The following is a 14,735-nucleotide window of genomic DNA, read 5'->3' as shown; positions in this document are numbered from 1 at the left end:
GCCCCAACGTCACCTCACTAGCTGCCGTTGATCGTGCACTTCCTGAGGAGAACAGAGTCTTTGTTGATGGCACTACAAGTGGAGCATCACTCCCTGTATTTCATGCACTGCGCTCATTGGAGCTATATTTGACAGGCCGAGAGTGCCAGCAGTTCATTACCAAAAGCCTGCAGGCAAACGAATTAGGATATGGTTCTTGGAGTCATCTGAAGAGACTTGAAATTACTCTCTCATCACAATGGCAAGGCAACAATACGGTTTACTTTTCTCTTCAGGAATTTTTAGATGCTTTTCCCAAGTGTCACAAGTTAGTGTTACGTGGAATGAACTTCAAAATACATGCCAGTTCCTTTACTGAAAGTGAAAGCAAGGACGAAACCCTTCAATGGGATTCTAGTGATCTTTTGCATCCTCTGGAAGACCTACGTCTACCTCATTGTTGTATGGATATCCCTAATCTTCTGATCGCCTTAAAAGGATTGTGTCGATTACGAAGCATCCAGCTAGGTGGCCATTACTCCGGGCAAGACATCCGGGTTATTTTTGATGCATTACCTATTTATTGTCCTGACATGACCTCCTTCACAATGCTGGCAGCTCAGAAGAGCATGTCGAACGACCTGTGGATCGCTCTTTTCCGATCATTCCCGGATCTACAAAGTTTTCATGTGGGTGGATCACGTATGGACGATCTAACCCTGAGTGCTCTCTCTCGACTGTGTAGTAGAGTTAAGGAGTTATCGCTTTTTCATAGCGCCTATGTTACCTATCGAGGCATACAGGAGATAGTCAGGTCGTACTCTCATCTTGTCGTACTGGACCTAACAGCAGTTGAACTGTCTTCAGAGGTATTCGCTGGACAATTTGAGTGGGCATGCAAATTGACACTGAGAGAGTTGAGTATGAATCGACTTCATGTACAGCCCAAAGACCATACAGCAATTCGAAAAAGGCTTGGACAATTGATCAACTTGGAACGGTTGACTCTCTGGGGTAGCAACATACATGTTGAAATGATACTAGTCGCCTCAACTTTGGAGTGCAGGCAAGAACAAGAGCAACAGCCTTTTTTTTCAAGGTTGGAGTTTATTAATATTGGACGCTTGGTTTCCCCAATGACTCTGGATCAGACACGTCAATTCATCGCGGCAGTACCGCATATTCAAGAGGTCTGCATGGATGGATGCTTTAATGGTGAAGCGATAGAGTGGCTTGCTGTGAATGCCCCTCATCTAAGATCTCAAAGTTCTAGCTAGATGTCCATAAAATTTCAAACATCCTGAATAATGTCAGAGTTGAATAAAGCATTCACTTCTCATTTGCCTGCTTGATCTATTGCATAATGCTCCGCTCCTTTCGACATTTCTGTCTTTCTTCTTCTTTCTCGTCTTACTCAGCAGCATTCACTACATCTGTCACTTGTACACCACCTTCACGTCTAATTTCTCCCATCTCTTCACGCATTGGCTACAGGTTATTGATCCGCACCATGTCGACGTCCATGCATGCAGTTCAGATTCCAAAACATGGCGACAGCTCTATCCTTGCGTGGGTACCCGTCAACAAGCCCACTCCGAAGCCCGATCAAGTCCTTGTCAAGGTCTCGTATGCTGGCGTGAACTTCATTGACACTTATCAACGTGGCGGACTCTACCCTCAGACCATGCCCTTCATTCTTGGGCGTGAGGGATCTGGTAAGATCGTCGAGGTTGGTCCTGAAGCCAAAGGTGACTTCAAGGTTGGAGACCGCGTCGCATTCTTGGGCCCTGGAAGTTACGCTGAATATGATGCAGTTTCTACGACCACCTTGGCAAAGCTGCCCGATAATATCTCTCTGGAGCAGGTATGGGAAAAAATATCTTAATTTTCCATCATTGAACCGTGGGAAATGATGAAAAACATGCTCACATTTTTATTTCATACTTTTCAATTATGATTGAACGGATATTTTGAATTTTGCTTTTAAAGGGTGCAGCTCTTCTCATCCAGGGATTGACAGCTTGGTCCTTGGTGCGTCAGGCATATAAAGTTGAGAAAGGCGACTGGGTCTTGATCCATGCTGCCGCCGGTGGCGTCGGCCTTCTTCTCTGTCAGATGTGCAAACTTCTAGGAGCCAATGTCATTGGCACAACCTCTAATGAGACCAAGGCTAAACTTGCGAAAGAAAATGGCGCTGACTATGTTGTTGACTACTCAAATGGATACGATGCTTTAATTGAAAAGGTCAATGAGCTCACGGATAACAAGGGCGTTCATGTGGTTCTTGATGGTGTGGGCGCTGCCACCTTTGACGTGAGTCTGAAGGCTGTTCGTCGTCTTGGAACAGTCATTTCGTTTGGAAACGCGAGTGGTGCCGTTCCACCGGTGAATATTATGCGTCTAGCAGAGAAGAACATCCGCCTGATGCGCCCAACTTTGTTCCAGTACATTACAACACGTGAAGAGTTTGATGCTCTGACCACAGACTTGTTCAAATTAGTGGCGGAGGGCAAGCTCAACTTTGAAATCCACAAGATTTACCCTATCCAGGATGTCAAGCAGGCTCATGATGATCTGGAAGGACGCAAGACCACCGGAAAGCTCCTTCTTAAAATTTAAACATATAGAAGGAAAAAAGCGCTGGATATATTCATTGACATATAACATAACAGAGATAACCTTGTATATTTTTATCATATCAATAATGAACGTTTCTTTTCTATCCCGAAGACAAGGTACAATGGGCATGAAGGAGTCATATATTGCAGATTGATCAAACAGAGGATCTGCATATTGCATATTGAAGGACTATGATCACAACAAGGATGCACAACGATATCTGTTTCCATGAGCATTCAGCATATTGACAGCCATTACCGGCTTTCTTATCATTTTTGGATTGAAACAGGGTCTATCTGCCAGCTAGGCATTTGCACCCTTTTCATTACATTTCATTGCATCTACACATCAGTTTCTTCTCATTTAACATCATCGCTTTCCCTAAAGCGCACACATTCACATCACACATTCACACTTTTTTTTTTTTTTTTTTTTTGTCTTCTACCTTGCTTTCAATTACTATGGGAATATTATTTACATATGACAAATTTCCCTTGTTGGTGGTGTTTAATCCCTTTGCAGGACGAAAACAGGGTCAAGATCAGTTTAATAAGGTGGTCCGGCCTGCACTTGATCAGTCAAGCACTACGTTTTACTTGATCGAAACTACCCATCATGGTCACGCCCAAAGCTACTTTAAAGAGAACATCCAACAAATCCTTATTGAGCTTGCGCAATCTTTTGGCATTAGGAGCACCCATACTGGTGGTTCTGAAGAAGTCCATGCTACCTCATCAGCAGTACACTCCTCGAGTGCAACGCTCCGTATCATGGTGTTAGGCGGAGATGGGACCGTACATGAGATAGTGAATGGTATCCTTACTGGCTTGGTAGAAAGTCCATTGATCACAGATGTATTCAGACCCAAGGTAGTACTCTCGGTGGTACCAACAGGAACAGGGAATGCTATCGCAACAAGTCTAAATATTACTACAGTTCAAACTGCGGTCGACCGGTTCCTCGCTGGTAATTCTACACCATTACGTGTTATTCAAGTCTCCAAGCAAGCACATGAAGCTGTAAAAACGGATTCGGCGAACAATAACAATGGGCATTTACTCTCGTCCGTACCTCCCCGCTGGGAGCCTCATGTGTACACAGTCGTTGTCAACAGCTTCGGCCTCCATTGCGCAACAGTGCATGATGCCGACGGATTTCGTTTTCTAGGTAATGAACGATTTAAGGTTGCCACTCTCAAGAATATTGTTATACTAAAGCAGTACAGGGCGCGTGTGGATTTCTATGGTCCTGTTCAGCGATACGATCGATCCTCAAAGGAATTTTCTTCAGCTACCCATGTTAACAGCCGCGTTGTCTCAACTGAGCCTTCATTGACGCTATCAGGACCATTTACATATCTTATGTTCACAAAGCAGGGCTCACTGGAGACAGGGTTTCAACCGACACCACTTGCAAGGACGTCTGACGAATGGCTGGATGTGTTGGCTGTCCAGAATGTAGGTCGTACTCAAATTTTGAAGATACTGGGCGCTGCAGCCAAGGAAGGAAAGCATATTGAGATGGAAAAAGTAGAGTACTACAAAGTTAAGGCTGTTGAATTTGAATCTTCCGGGGTGGGTCGTCTTTGTGTCGATGGAGAGTTTCTGAATGTACAAGCAGGACCGCAGGGCAGGATGAGGTTTGAAGTTGTTTCAGATTTGAACATTCAATTATTCTATGTCTATAACTAGCCAAAAATAAAAAGGAAAACAGACTACAGCTTTGTTGATCACAACATCTCTGTTGTCTGGAATAAACCTTTGTAGCCTTGTATTTCTGTATCGCTATATTACAAAGGAAAAACTGCCATGTGGCGATTGTTTGTCCTCTGCAACAAAAATATCTTTGGTATGGGACCATTTGAAATCAAAGAGCACAACTGAATGCTGTGAGAAACTGATGGATACAAAAATACGTGATATTATAAATACATTTGAGCGATGAGGCTAAATTGCAGCAACTGGCAAATGGGCATGGGAGCCGGTATAGTTCTTGTGATCTTTACTTTTTAAGGAGACAGATTTAGACCCCAGATTCTCACACTTGTATATATATACACTTTTTTTTTTTTATTTTTTTTTTTTACCAAAAGCAGGGTTTCCATATTCAGATGGTCCTATTCATCAATACAATTCAGTCGCAAAAAAAAAAAAAAAAAAAAGATTGACGTTCAGCCTTTCTGGAGAAATAAAATGTTTGGTTGAGCTGTGTAAACATGAAGAACTGATATTGCAAGGGTAAATATTTGCAACCCTTTCGCCCACAGGAAAAAAGGAGAGCATGGCAAATCTTATTTTTCTTTTATTTCGCTCATAAATAATACTTCCTCTTCTTGACCCCATTTCATTTTGTATGATCCTCACTTTTTCAACTTATTTATCCATTGTAGAAATATATACTTCAAGTTTGATTTGTGTCGATTCGAACTTTTTTACCTGCTCCAACATTGGCAGGACTGTTAGGTTACGATCTAAAACAAGATCACTGTAGGTATTAAACGCCTGCCTGAGTAACATGTACAGGCAGATCAAGAGGCATAGTCGTTCGTCGACTGTCATATATACATTCTTCAGCAGTGCACTGAAAAACATCAGTCTGTGCTTATTTTCCCTTCAAATTTGTCTACGAATAACTTTTTCCTTCTCATCCGACTGTGAGATCCTCTATGCCGTTGGAGTAATGATTCTAGACTGTTGAGCATTATTGACCCCTGACATTTTTGCTAATCATTATGTTTCTAAATTTCTGGACAATTCAGTATCGATAGTACCCTTTCGAACAATTGATACATCGAGGTGATCCAACAAATCCTCTACATGTAGCTGATAGAGCATAACACAAAAGAAAGAAAGGTAATTAACTAGTCACTTGCATCCCATCGTTCCATCAATAGCATGGTGCACTTTTCCTGAAGGAGGATCATTCCGAAACCCTCATTTGTTGCTAATTTTAAAGAAAAGCCTTTTTCACTCGCTTACCCATTGAGACATGAATCGTCTTTTAGTATTTCTTCATGTTCAGATTCCATTTTCATTTTCATATTCATGTTCATATCTATAAACACGTGTAGTTTGTAACACATTAACAGCATGTAGTCCATCCGTCGCATGTGTCACATCCCTTTGCCTCTGATTTGTTTTGGTTCTCTCGGTCATAATCAATGTTCCTTGTTTCACACAATTTTTTACGACGAGCTACTTTGCACGTTTTCAACAATTTCTCATTCAGACAATTCTTGGACCACAAAACCTTGCGCATGTGTGTGCCTGTCATTTGCAACCCGAAGTCCTTTGTTAATCCTTTGAACATTACTTTGTCCTTCAGCTAACCACGTATTTTTTTTTTTTTTTGTCCTCTTTCTTACCGGATTAAATCCATGAATCTTTTCTGCCGCGTTCTCATGTCGGGTCTGTAAAACCATCCCATGCTAATGACAATTAACCACTAACCACGAATCACATCGCATTCACCATTGTGGTTATTTTTCCGATTTGAACCCCCTTTTATCATTAATTTATTTGTTATATATACTATTGATTCCAACTAACACACACTCTCTCTCTTTGACTTGCCTTGGCTGTCTTGTCATCCAATGTGGGGGTCATTTTGATCCGCTCGCTCTGAATGGCATGCTGCTCCGATTAATGTGATAACTGACCCGATATAATAATTATTTTAATCTATTAACTTCGTTTGTTGTTGTCCCCTGTCTGGTCAAATCTGATGCTCTCATTCCGCGGCTCAATTTCACCCACTTATTAACCTTGCTTGGCGTGCCATCTATACCAGACAAACATAAACTCAACCAACCTCTTTATTGTTTACCCTTCCTTTTCATCTCTTCATCCCCACCCCTACCTACGCCTTTTCCACTCTTTTTTCTGCTCCTTCAACAGGTTCATCTTTATTTCTTTTTTTTCTCTCTCTCTCTTTTTTTTTTAACTTTGAGCTTCAAAGACAAGAGTTCTCCTTTCTTTCAAGTTTCCTTAACTAAAAAAGAAAGAGAACAAGAAACCAGCCCTGCATTCAAACTGCTTAGTTGCACTGAATAAAAAAAAAAACACAAACAACAACAACTGTGCACAGCAACGCAAAGCAAGAAAAGGAGCAGTATATAAACCAGCACATTTTGAGCAACCATGTCTCTGCGCTTAGTTTCTAGTGCCAAGAACTTACGAGAGCAGTTCAAAGGCACCGGCAGTAGTACCAGCGCAAACAGTAATCTTGCATCCAGCGGAAGCAGCAGCAGCACAGCAAACAATGGGAATCCAAATGGAAGGACAATAGAATTTCAGGGCATTAGCTCATCTCATTCATCTATTTCACGACAAGGCACACTTTTACGGTCATCTAGTAGCAACGGTAACTTGCGACGGGCAAAGAGTGTCCAAAAAAAGACACTGATGGCAAAGGTCTTTACAGACGACGGAGACCTGACAGAGCTCTCAATGGAAATGACATTGGTGGTTGTCAAGCGCTGTGTCAGAGAGATTCGCGAGCGAGGTGAGTGTTACTCACTTAGTTTTTTTATTTCTTATTTTAATCTTCATGGCCTGACGAACTCACATTTTTTCATACATTTCCTCACATGGGTTGTTCAATACCCATCTAGGTCTGACCACGAAGGGGATCCTTCGCCAGGTTCAGATGGGCTACAATCAGAAAGTGGTCATGGATACGATACGGATGATCTTGGACGATGATGCCAGCACAGAGCTTTCGCCACTACATCGAGTTGACATTCATTTGGTAGCTCATGCTATGAAATGGGCTATCCGTAGCTCAGAAGAAACCCTAGTTAAATATACAGATTATCAGACACTTTATCTTGATCAAGGTAAGGATAAACACCCGGATATTTGCTGTCAGGACAAAGCTTTTTTTTAATTTCTTAGTTCAACGCAGGAGTGCTGTCAATGCGACCAACGGGAGGAATGAAAGGTTGCTCTTCTCTTCGTTCTCGTAGTGTGATTGATTCATGAAAGAGATTTTTATTTTGTTCTTTAGACCGAAGCTTCAGTTGCTTTGTGCGTGGCTTGCCGCCGACCAATCGTGCTATCCTACTAGACCTCTTCTCACTTTGCGCAGATGTCACATTGCTCGCCCATCTCAACAATATGACACTTGTCACCGTTGCCAAGGCCATCTCGCTCAGTATCATGGCCGAGCCAGAGCAGTTTTCAACTTTTGATGCATCTTTACAGCAGCGTAATTTGTGGGGTGCTGCCTGTGAGGACTTACTTCGTGCTTTCCTTCGTATCAAAACCACTCACGACCTGGCAAAGATTGAACAAGAAGACGATATCGACGAAAACCGTTATGTTGATAATATCACTCGTAAGGTGAAGAGCGCACGCCAAAGGAATGAGGTTGGACCCACCACTGGCTCCCTTAATCGCTCTGGCAGCGGGGTCTATGACCCTGCAGCCACTCCACGATCCGCATCACCGCATTCTCTAGCAAAGTCCAACTCGACACGCTCAGGACCAATAACACAATTACCCTTTTATGACCAAGAATACGAAGAGATTATGCAAGATCAGGCCCATTTAAGTTATCTTCGCCGCCAATCAAGGAACTCGCAGTTGTTGCGCCCCGCAGATAGGAATCGTCGTCGTTCTTCCGTGGGCGATGTGGAGAGTCTATACATGTTGCCTGTTGATACGTCCACAGATGGTTACGAATCAGAACCAGAGCCATCTCTTGAAGGACTTGCTCCGGACTTTGCAGGTGATCTAGATTGGGACTTTACAAAGATGGATGCCCTTCATGCAGAGGAGTTGCCGTCCTCATCTCCCTCACAGTGCACGAGTATCTATCGATCCAACAGCATCAGTAGCATTGACAGCGCATCAACCAAAGTAGGACAAGCCCCACCATCACCTATGATCTCGGGAGTTCCCTCAAAGCGTTCATCAAATTCAGCATCTGCCCTACAGCAAGGCCAGACTGACGCTAGCTCGTCTCCATTTTTGTCCCCATTATCCTCAACGCAGCAGTCTGCAAGCGCAAAGGTCCGTATTGTTCTGGACCATGCCTCCCCTTCTATGAGCCCTCAACGTGCCAAACGAAGCTCTCTTCTACGCCGTTCAGTTTCACTGGATCCACACACTATGCATGGCCGAGTACACAAGAAACCAAATGAACTCCGACAGGAAATCCTTACACGAGAGCTGGCAGTCCAGGCAGAGCGATCTCAGGTTGCTGAGGATATTCGTACGCAGTTGTTGCAGGTTAAAAATGACGAAGACCAGAGTATTCCATCTCCTACCAGTTCCACTTTTTCGTTTGAATCAGCGTCGCAGGATCTGGAAAGACCTGCGATCCCTTCAAGGAGCGCTTCACAGGGCCTTGGACGATCCTATTCCAAAACCATCGCCAAGTCCGCAAAGACGAATGCTAAGCTAGGGGCTAATGATGGCCTTCACTCAAAGAAATTATCAGTTGGAAATACAAATGAGCTTACATCTGCTCCCAATTCCTCAAACGCCTCCATTATCTCCCAGTCTTCATCATCCAGTGATGAATACAAGCCCGAAGTTGTCTCTCGTCCCAAAGATGGCGAAGTTAGCGTACACTTTACTCCCATCGCGCCTCTTCCCCACAAATCCAAATTCCAAGAGAGCCTTTCTGAACAGCCAATTTCTCCGCCTCCGGGCTACACTCAAGGTCTATACCAATATAAAGATACTCATAAAAAGTCTCCTAGCACAAAGGGTGGTCAAAGCGGTACTTCTTCACCAATACAGTCCCAGCCTGTTAGTCGATCTAATAGTAGGAGCCAGCCCAATCAGCATTCGGCGTCTACAACTCCTCTTCAACAAGTTGTTGGATCCTCTTCAGCATCTTCACATAGCTCTGAAAGCAAGTCCAAGGCCGCGGGATTTATCCGTGCGCTTTCTTACAAGCTTCGCTCAAAGCCAAGTGAGGAGCAGCTCAAATCTTCCAAGACGAATAATCAAGTCGTAGGAGGTTCCCCGCCACCTCCACCACCCCCACCACCTCCATCATTTTCAATCCAGCCTCCCCGCCTTGAACTCAGCTTTTTGGGCAATACTGGCATATCCAATGCGGGCAGTTCAGAGGACAATCTGCCTCCTACATCTGCGCCTGCTACAATGCTTCATGCGCGCTCCAATTCTGGATCGAGCACCTTAGGAAGTTGGAGACGTGCAGCTCAAGATTCATTACCAGTCCCTGCGACAAGTACAGATCATCTAGGAGTTGGTCCTCCCAAAGGAACCAGTCCCGGTAATGTCAATACTAAGCAACAGCGTCGAAGAAGCAAGACCGTAACAGCATCTGACGAACGTAGCCCACATCGGAGTGCGAGTGAACGGACCCTGTCTGAGAGTTCATATACTACAGATGATAGCGGATCTGTAAAGGATAGTTCCAAAAAGGACGGTCTCCAATCCTCAACAACAGATCCCAAGAAGGCTGGCGAACGAGAGTACCGATTCTCGACTGCTACGCTTTTGAAGGATGGTAAGCTCTATTACCAGTTACAGTGGGATTCGTTTTCAGAATCAGGTTTCAAATCAGATTTTTTCTCTGAGCCGGAACAGTATCTGACGGGTCTCCACCAGAAACGAATGTCCAGAATTGGGACGAACACGACAACATCAGGGGACCATACATCGGAGGCGATCGTAGGTCATGGGCATAGTCGAGATACAGATCCAGGCCCAAGCCGTGCGCAGAGAGAAGCCGCAATGAAAGCAGCAAGGCAGAGCTTCATGGCCCTCGCCAAAGATCCCAAGGCGTTAGCAGCTCTGAAAGCAGGCTCTACCGATGGGAATGGCCAAGCGACTATTATCGCAACTGGATCCTTCTCTGCTGGGTCTACCCAGCCAGTACTGCAATCAAGGCTCTCGAATATCGGCCAGAATGCGACGGCTCCAAAGGCACGATCCTCGACATCAAAACCTTTGACGACGACCCCAGTCATGGCGAAGTCTCCAATTACGGGTGCAGTCTCAACAACATCGACGCTCTCGCCAAAGCTGTTGCCTTACCCACGTCCTTCCGATTGGGACCACAGTAAGAGCAATAACGGGTTTATTAACAGGGCGCCTCCACCTTACGTTAAGTCAGACCCAGGCAAGCCTCAGAAGAATATATCCGGCAGATTATCGGCAACACCGTCAGCAACAGGATCGACCTCATCAGATGGTAAGGAGATCATGAAATCTGGCAAACAAATTACAACTGCGAGTAATGCTGGTTCATCGTCTTCCTCGTCTTCCTCGTCTTTGATACGAAACCCTATCATAGATAGGGACCCCAAGGGCTTTTTACCCAATCCAGCGGTAGCAGCTGCGAAGTCACAAAAGAAAAGCCGATTATTTGGATCGAAACCAAAACCAGTCGTAGCAAAGAAGGCAAATCGAGTGTCGACGTCTTATCACCCCGCGTCCGGAGCGGGAATCACTAATAGCAATTTGAGTAGCAGCAATTTGACAAAGAAGAAGAAGTTGCCACCAGGTGTGGTACGCAAGGATCTTTTGACAAGGACCGAGGAGTCATTGGATGAAGTATTCCCATGGACATGCATTGAGCATACGACTGGCCAAGAGAGTGGCTGGGTCATGCTTGAACCAGTTCAGGATGGGGCTGTGGGATGGATTAAGATTGATAAACTGGAGGAGGAGATCAATCGCATTGCAGCAGCGGAAAAGAAGCAACAGCTTAAGCAGCAACAGCAACCAAACCAAATGACGGACCGTGAGCAATAAACATAGTCTCATATTAATTCAACCTGGGACTGATGCTTGCTCGATGACAACTTGCTCTCTTCTTTCTATCTTGCTGTTCATATCATCACCATCATTACATTTGTCAAACGTCCCATGGATGAGAGAACAACATTTCATCCTTTGTTTCTGATATTCAAAAAAAAAAAATGTATACTACAACAAAAAAATTAGCAAAAGTGAAAAATAAATAAAAACTAATCAATAAAGCATCTCTGGAAACAGATGTCATGATAAGAACACAAGTCCTGTGCCTTTATTTGTTGCCTCTCATTAATGTGTGTCTATGCTAATTTTTATTTTTACTCAGTTCCAGTGCAATATCGCATTTGCATAATATCATACAAGGGCTGATAGTGGCTTTGAATATCTTCACAGAGCTCGTCAATGGCTGCATCACATTCCGGCGCCGCAAACGCCTTTTCAATGGCCTCTAACGTAGGTGCTGATCTCAGTTGTTGTTGATGCTCATCTTGTCCGACTTGGTCACTTTTTTCATTTTTAAAACCCCGGACTTTTGGCTCTCCTGTCCCTAACTCTGACTCTGACTCTGACTCTGACTCTTGGCCTTTTTCTTTCACCTGTTCTTGCTGCTGCTGCTGCTCCTGCTCCGATCCTTTTTCCATATCTTTTCTTTGCTGCTGATCCTTTCGTGTTCCCCACCATGGCCTTGTGCGGATCTCCCCTTGGACTCCATCTAAATCTTGCTCACGCTGATACATGGCATGACGGGGTTCCCCTGTTCTGGAAGCTAGACCCTCGCCACTGGCCTTTAGTAATGGACACCGATAGAGTTTTAGGAAGGCACGTAAGTTCTGTTCGCATATAGCCAGCTGAAGATCCAAAGTGCTCTCATCAAAGCCATTATGGGCTACTTTTGCAGCCATATGGCTACTGATCGATGCCTGAATTAGTGTCATCTGACTATGACATTCCACCGCTTTAATGGCCAGCGCACGAAGGTCCTGTATTTCATAAAGAGTTGAGGCCATTAAAAGGTCTTCCCAGGAACAACTCGCAGAACGAGATGCAAGAAGAGGCTGAGGGAGCAATTGTGAAGTTGTAGAAGGCAAATTAAAGTGGTGATTTCCCTCTTGGGGCGATCTTGATTGCTCATCAACTAAATTTTCTAGAAAAACCTGCTTTCCACGAGTACAAGAGATCCAAGGCAAAAACATCCACGCGGATGGGAAGGTATAGACACATGGAGTATTGCCTTGCCTATTAGTACTACAGTCAGGCCCATCAGACGCAGCAAAGAGTGGCGCTGTAAATGTCCGCCCCCCTGAACGGTTATCGTCATCAGTAGTACCAGCAACTTTACCAAATACTTCATCGCCGTCGGAATAGTCTTCTACAGCTATTGTCGAAGGTTTAAGTGGGGGCAGATTGATTGGGGTCCAGCATGGATAGCCTCTAGGGTCTTCAACCTTGGATCCATCATACTGGCGATATGCGGACCAACCCTTCTCCAAAAGACTCTGTAGATTGTCACTGTCCTCTTCTGGAAGCCGATATTCCTCGGCGTTTTCATTCCAGTAAGAGTCAATGTCAGCTATCTGTTGTTTTGAAATGCCAATACGTCCCATATATATAAAATATAGAATGACTTGAAACGTGCCCAAGGATATATCTTTGACTGGAATCCTTAATGCTGGAAGCAGCTGTGTGTGAATGTGCGATAAGGTTGTCGGAGTAAAACTTGGATACGTAATCCTACGGTCTATACCCTCAGTCTCATTTGATTCCTTAATGTATGAGCGCGACTGTGGATGTGGGAGAAAAGATGAAGATATATGGGTTGTCTGTTCGAGCGCTGGAAATGTTTGTTGATATTTTAGATCCCCATACGGCAGAGAATATCCATGTTGTATTAATTCATCTTCATCATCTATGCCATATCTTGGTGATTGTTGCTGATGCCGATGCTGCCGATGCTGTCCAAGGAGCCATTGACTCTCTCGATGTATGCGCCACTCTTCATCCAGTTCCTGGCGTCGGCGCTGTTTCTGCATCTCCCTTTCTCGCTCAATCCACATAGCGAAATATTTGTGCCGCGAGAGAACGCTAATGTGAGCACCCACAACTGTCGTGGCCTTCCTGCCTCGATCATCATCATTACCATGACCGCTCCGAGCCAAATCCTCTGAAGTAAATTCAAACCAAATATCGGCGCCGGTAGTATCGGGTATTGGCTCCGCGATGACCTCATGGAACATTGAGTCCAGGATTCGATGGCATGAACAAAGGCTTGGAACTTGATAAGATGAAATGTCTTCGAGAAAAACGATTTCAAAATGATACATACCACGGTGTAGAATTACATCGGCATCAAGGCCAACTATAAAAGTAAAAGAAGGAGCCTCAGTATATATGTATTTGGGGAGTCATGTCTTTTAAATAGAGCCTCTTTTGTGCAGCACACTCAGTTTGTGGACCAAACCATCAGATCCTTTACTGATAGGCTACCCTTTTTGTATGCATCCTATCAGATCAGCAGATCAGGATCAGCTGTGCAAAAAAAAAAAAAAAAAAAAAAAAAAAAAAGAGAGAGTGGATGCACTTGCCATGAATAGATGCGCCATCATCAGTGGTATGGTTGAGAGTTGTAGAAATTGCAGGTGCCCATTGTTTAGGGGTGTGGATCGCTATGATAGAATACCGAATCCTTGGTGGCGTAGGTAGCTCGTTTTCTTGTATAGGGCCAGAGTGTATCTTTGCGGGGCGCTGGCAAGGCTGTTGCGCGTTACCATTAGCCTCTAGCGATTCGGTTCCTCTGGCAACAAAATGTTCTCGCAATCGCAGCTGCGACTGTGCTTCTTGACGCGACTCCCTTCCCTGTCCCAAACAACCGCCTTCAGATTGACTCATTACTGCATTTGAGTCAGACTCATGGTTGACAGATCTCTGCTGCTGGCTTCTCTGCGACTGTGCCGAAGAGACCTGGGCAGGCTGGATTACAATATCAATGGTGGTCTTGCCGTTAATCATGTTCTCGGTAAAAATGCATCTCCAACGGTAATCATGGCGGTTACATGGCTCCAACTCTGACTCAAATTGGCGAGTTACTGGCTCACAGAAGTATCCTTTGAATTGTGTGGGCTTGATCGCCAATTTCCAGAAGAGCCCACTCTCGAGCACTATCTTATCCTTGACTACCATGGGGATCAAAGGAGAGATAAAAAAAAGTCTGTTTTTTTTTGTGGGGGAGGGGGTAAGGGAACTGGATACAACTGATATTCTATCAGTGCAATAATACAGACCAACTTTGGATGGTTTAATAATGGTAATTGAGAGAAGGAGCAGAAAAGCTCATATATTTCAGCTTTTGAAACATTTATTACTATGGACAAAATGTACATGTACATACTGGAACATCAG

General features: G+C 44.3%; 5 protein-coding genes across 5 annotated transcripts; 3 read left to right on the top strand and 2 right to left on the bottom strand.

Moving 5' to 3' along the window:
* Positions 1-1,501: 1,501 nt before the first annotated feature.
* Positions 1,502-2,598, top strand: BCR41DRAFT_311028 (hypothetical protein; the record flags this gene model as incomplete). The annotated part of the gene is made up of 2 exons (XM_022021012.1): positions 1,502-1,843; positions 1,969-2,598. 2 exons carry the CDS (start codon positions 1,502-1,504, stop codon positions 2,596-2,598), a joined length of 972 nt encoding a protein of 323 aa, XP_021877980.1.
* Positions 2,599-3,059: 461 nt separating this feature from the next.
* Positions 3,060-4,291, top strand: BCR41DRAFT_424895 (ATP-NAD kinase-like domain-containing protein; the record flags this gene model as incomplete). Its single annotated transcript, XM_022030501.1, has 1 exon — positions 3,060-4,291. One exon carries the CDS (start codon positions 3,060-3,062, stop codon positions 4,287-4,289), a length of 1,230 nt encoding a protein of 409 aa, XP_021877979.1.
* Positions 4,292-7,001: 2,710 nt separating this feature from the next.
* On the top strand, positions 7,002-10,645 carry BCR41DRAFT_373745 (hypothetical protein; the record flags this gene model as incomplete). The annotated part of the gene is made up of 4 exons (XM_022026810.1): positions 7,002-7,101; positions 7,211-7,435; positions 7,606-10,086; positions 10,452-10,645. The coding sequence occupies 4 exons, from the start codon at positions 7,002-7,004 to the stop codon at positions 10,643-10,645; spliced, it is 3,000 nt and encodes a 999-aa protein (XP_021877978.1).
* Positions 10,646-10,882: 237 nt separating this feature from the next.
* Positions 10,883-11,517, bottom strand: BCR41DRAFT_360418 (hypothetical protein). The gene has a single exon (XM_022025358.1). The coding sequence runs from the start codon at positions 11,346-11,348 to the stop codon at positions 11,124-11,126; it is 225 nt and encodes a 74-aa protein (XP_021877977.1). The 5' UTR covers positions 11,349-11,517; the 3' UTR covers positions 10,883-11,123.
* A 139-nt stretch (positions 11,518-11,656) lies between these two features.
* On the bottom strand, positions 11,657-14,516 carry BCR41DRAFT_388998 (hypothetical protein; the record flags this gene model as incomplete). The annotated part of the gene is made up of 2 exons (XM_022028072.1): positions 11,657-13,695; positions 14,105-14,516. 2 exons carry the CDS (start codon positions 14,514-14,516, stop codon positions 11,657-11,659), a joined length of 2,451 nt encoding a protein of 816 aa, XP_021877976.1.
* Between the last annotated feature and the right edge of the window lie 219 nt (positions 14,517-14,735).

Source organism: Lobosporangium transversale, assembly GCF_002105155.1.
Source record: "Lobosporangium transversale strain NRRL 3116 chromosome Unknown BCR41scaffold_42, whole genome shotgun sequence".
NCBI classification, from domain to species: domain Eukaryota; kingdom Fungi; phylum Mortierellomycota; class Mortierellomycetes; order Mortierellales; family Mortierellaceae; genus Lobosporangium; species Lobosporangium transversale.
The sequence above is the reverse complement of the archived record's forward strand: the minus strand, read 5'-3'. Positions and strand labels throughout refer to the sequence as shown.

What these genes read in the sequence shown, in the direction of transcription:
- BCR41DRAFT_360418 (XM_022025358.1), bottom strand. Translation starts at nt 11,348, where the DNA reads ATGAGACTATGTTTATTGCTCACGGTCCGTCATTTGGTTTGGTTGCTG.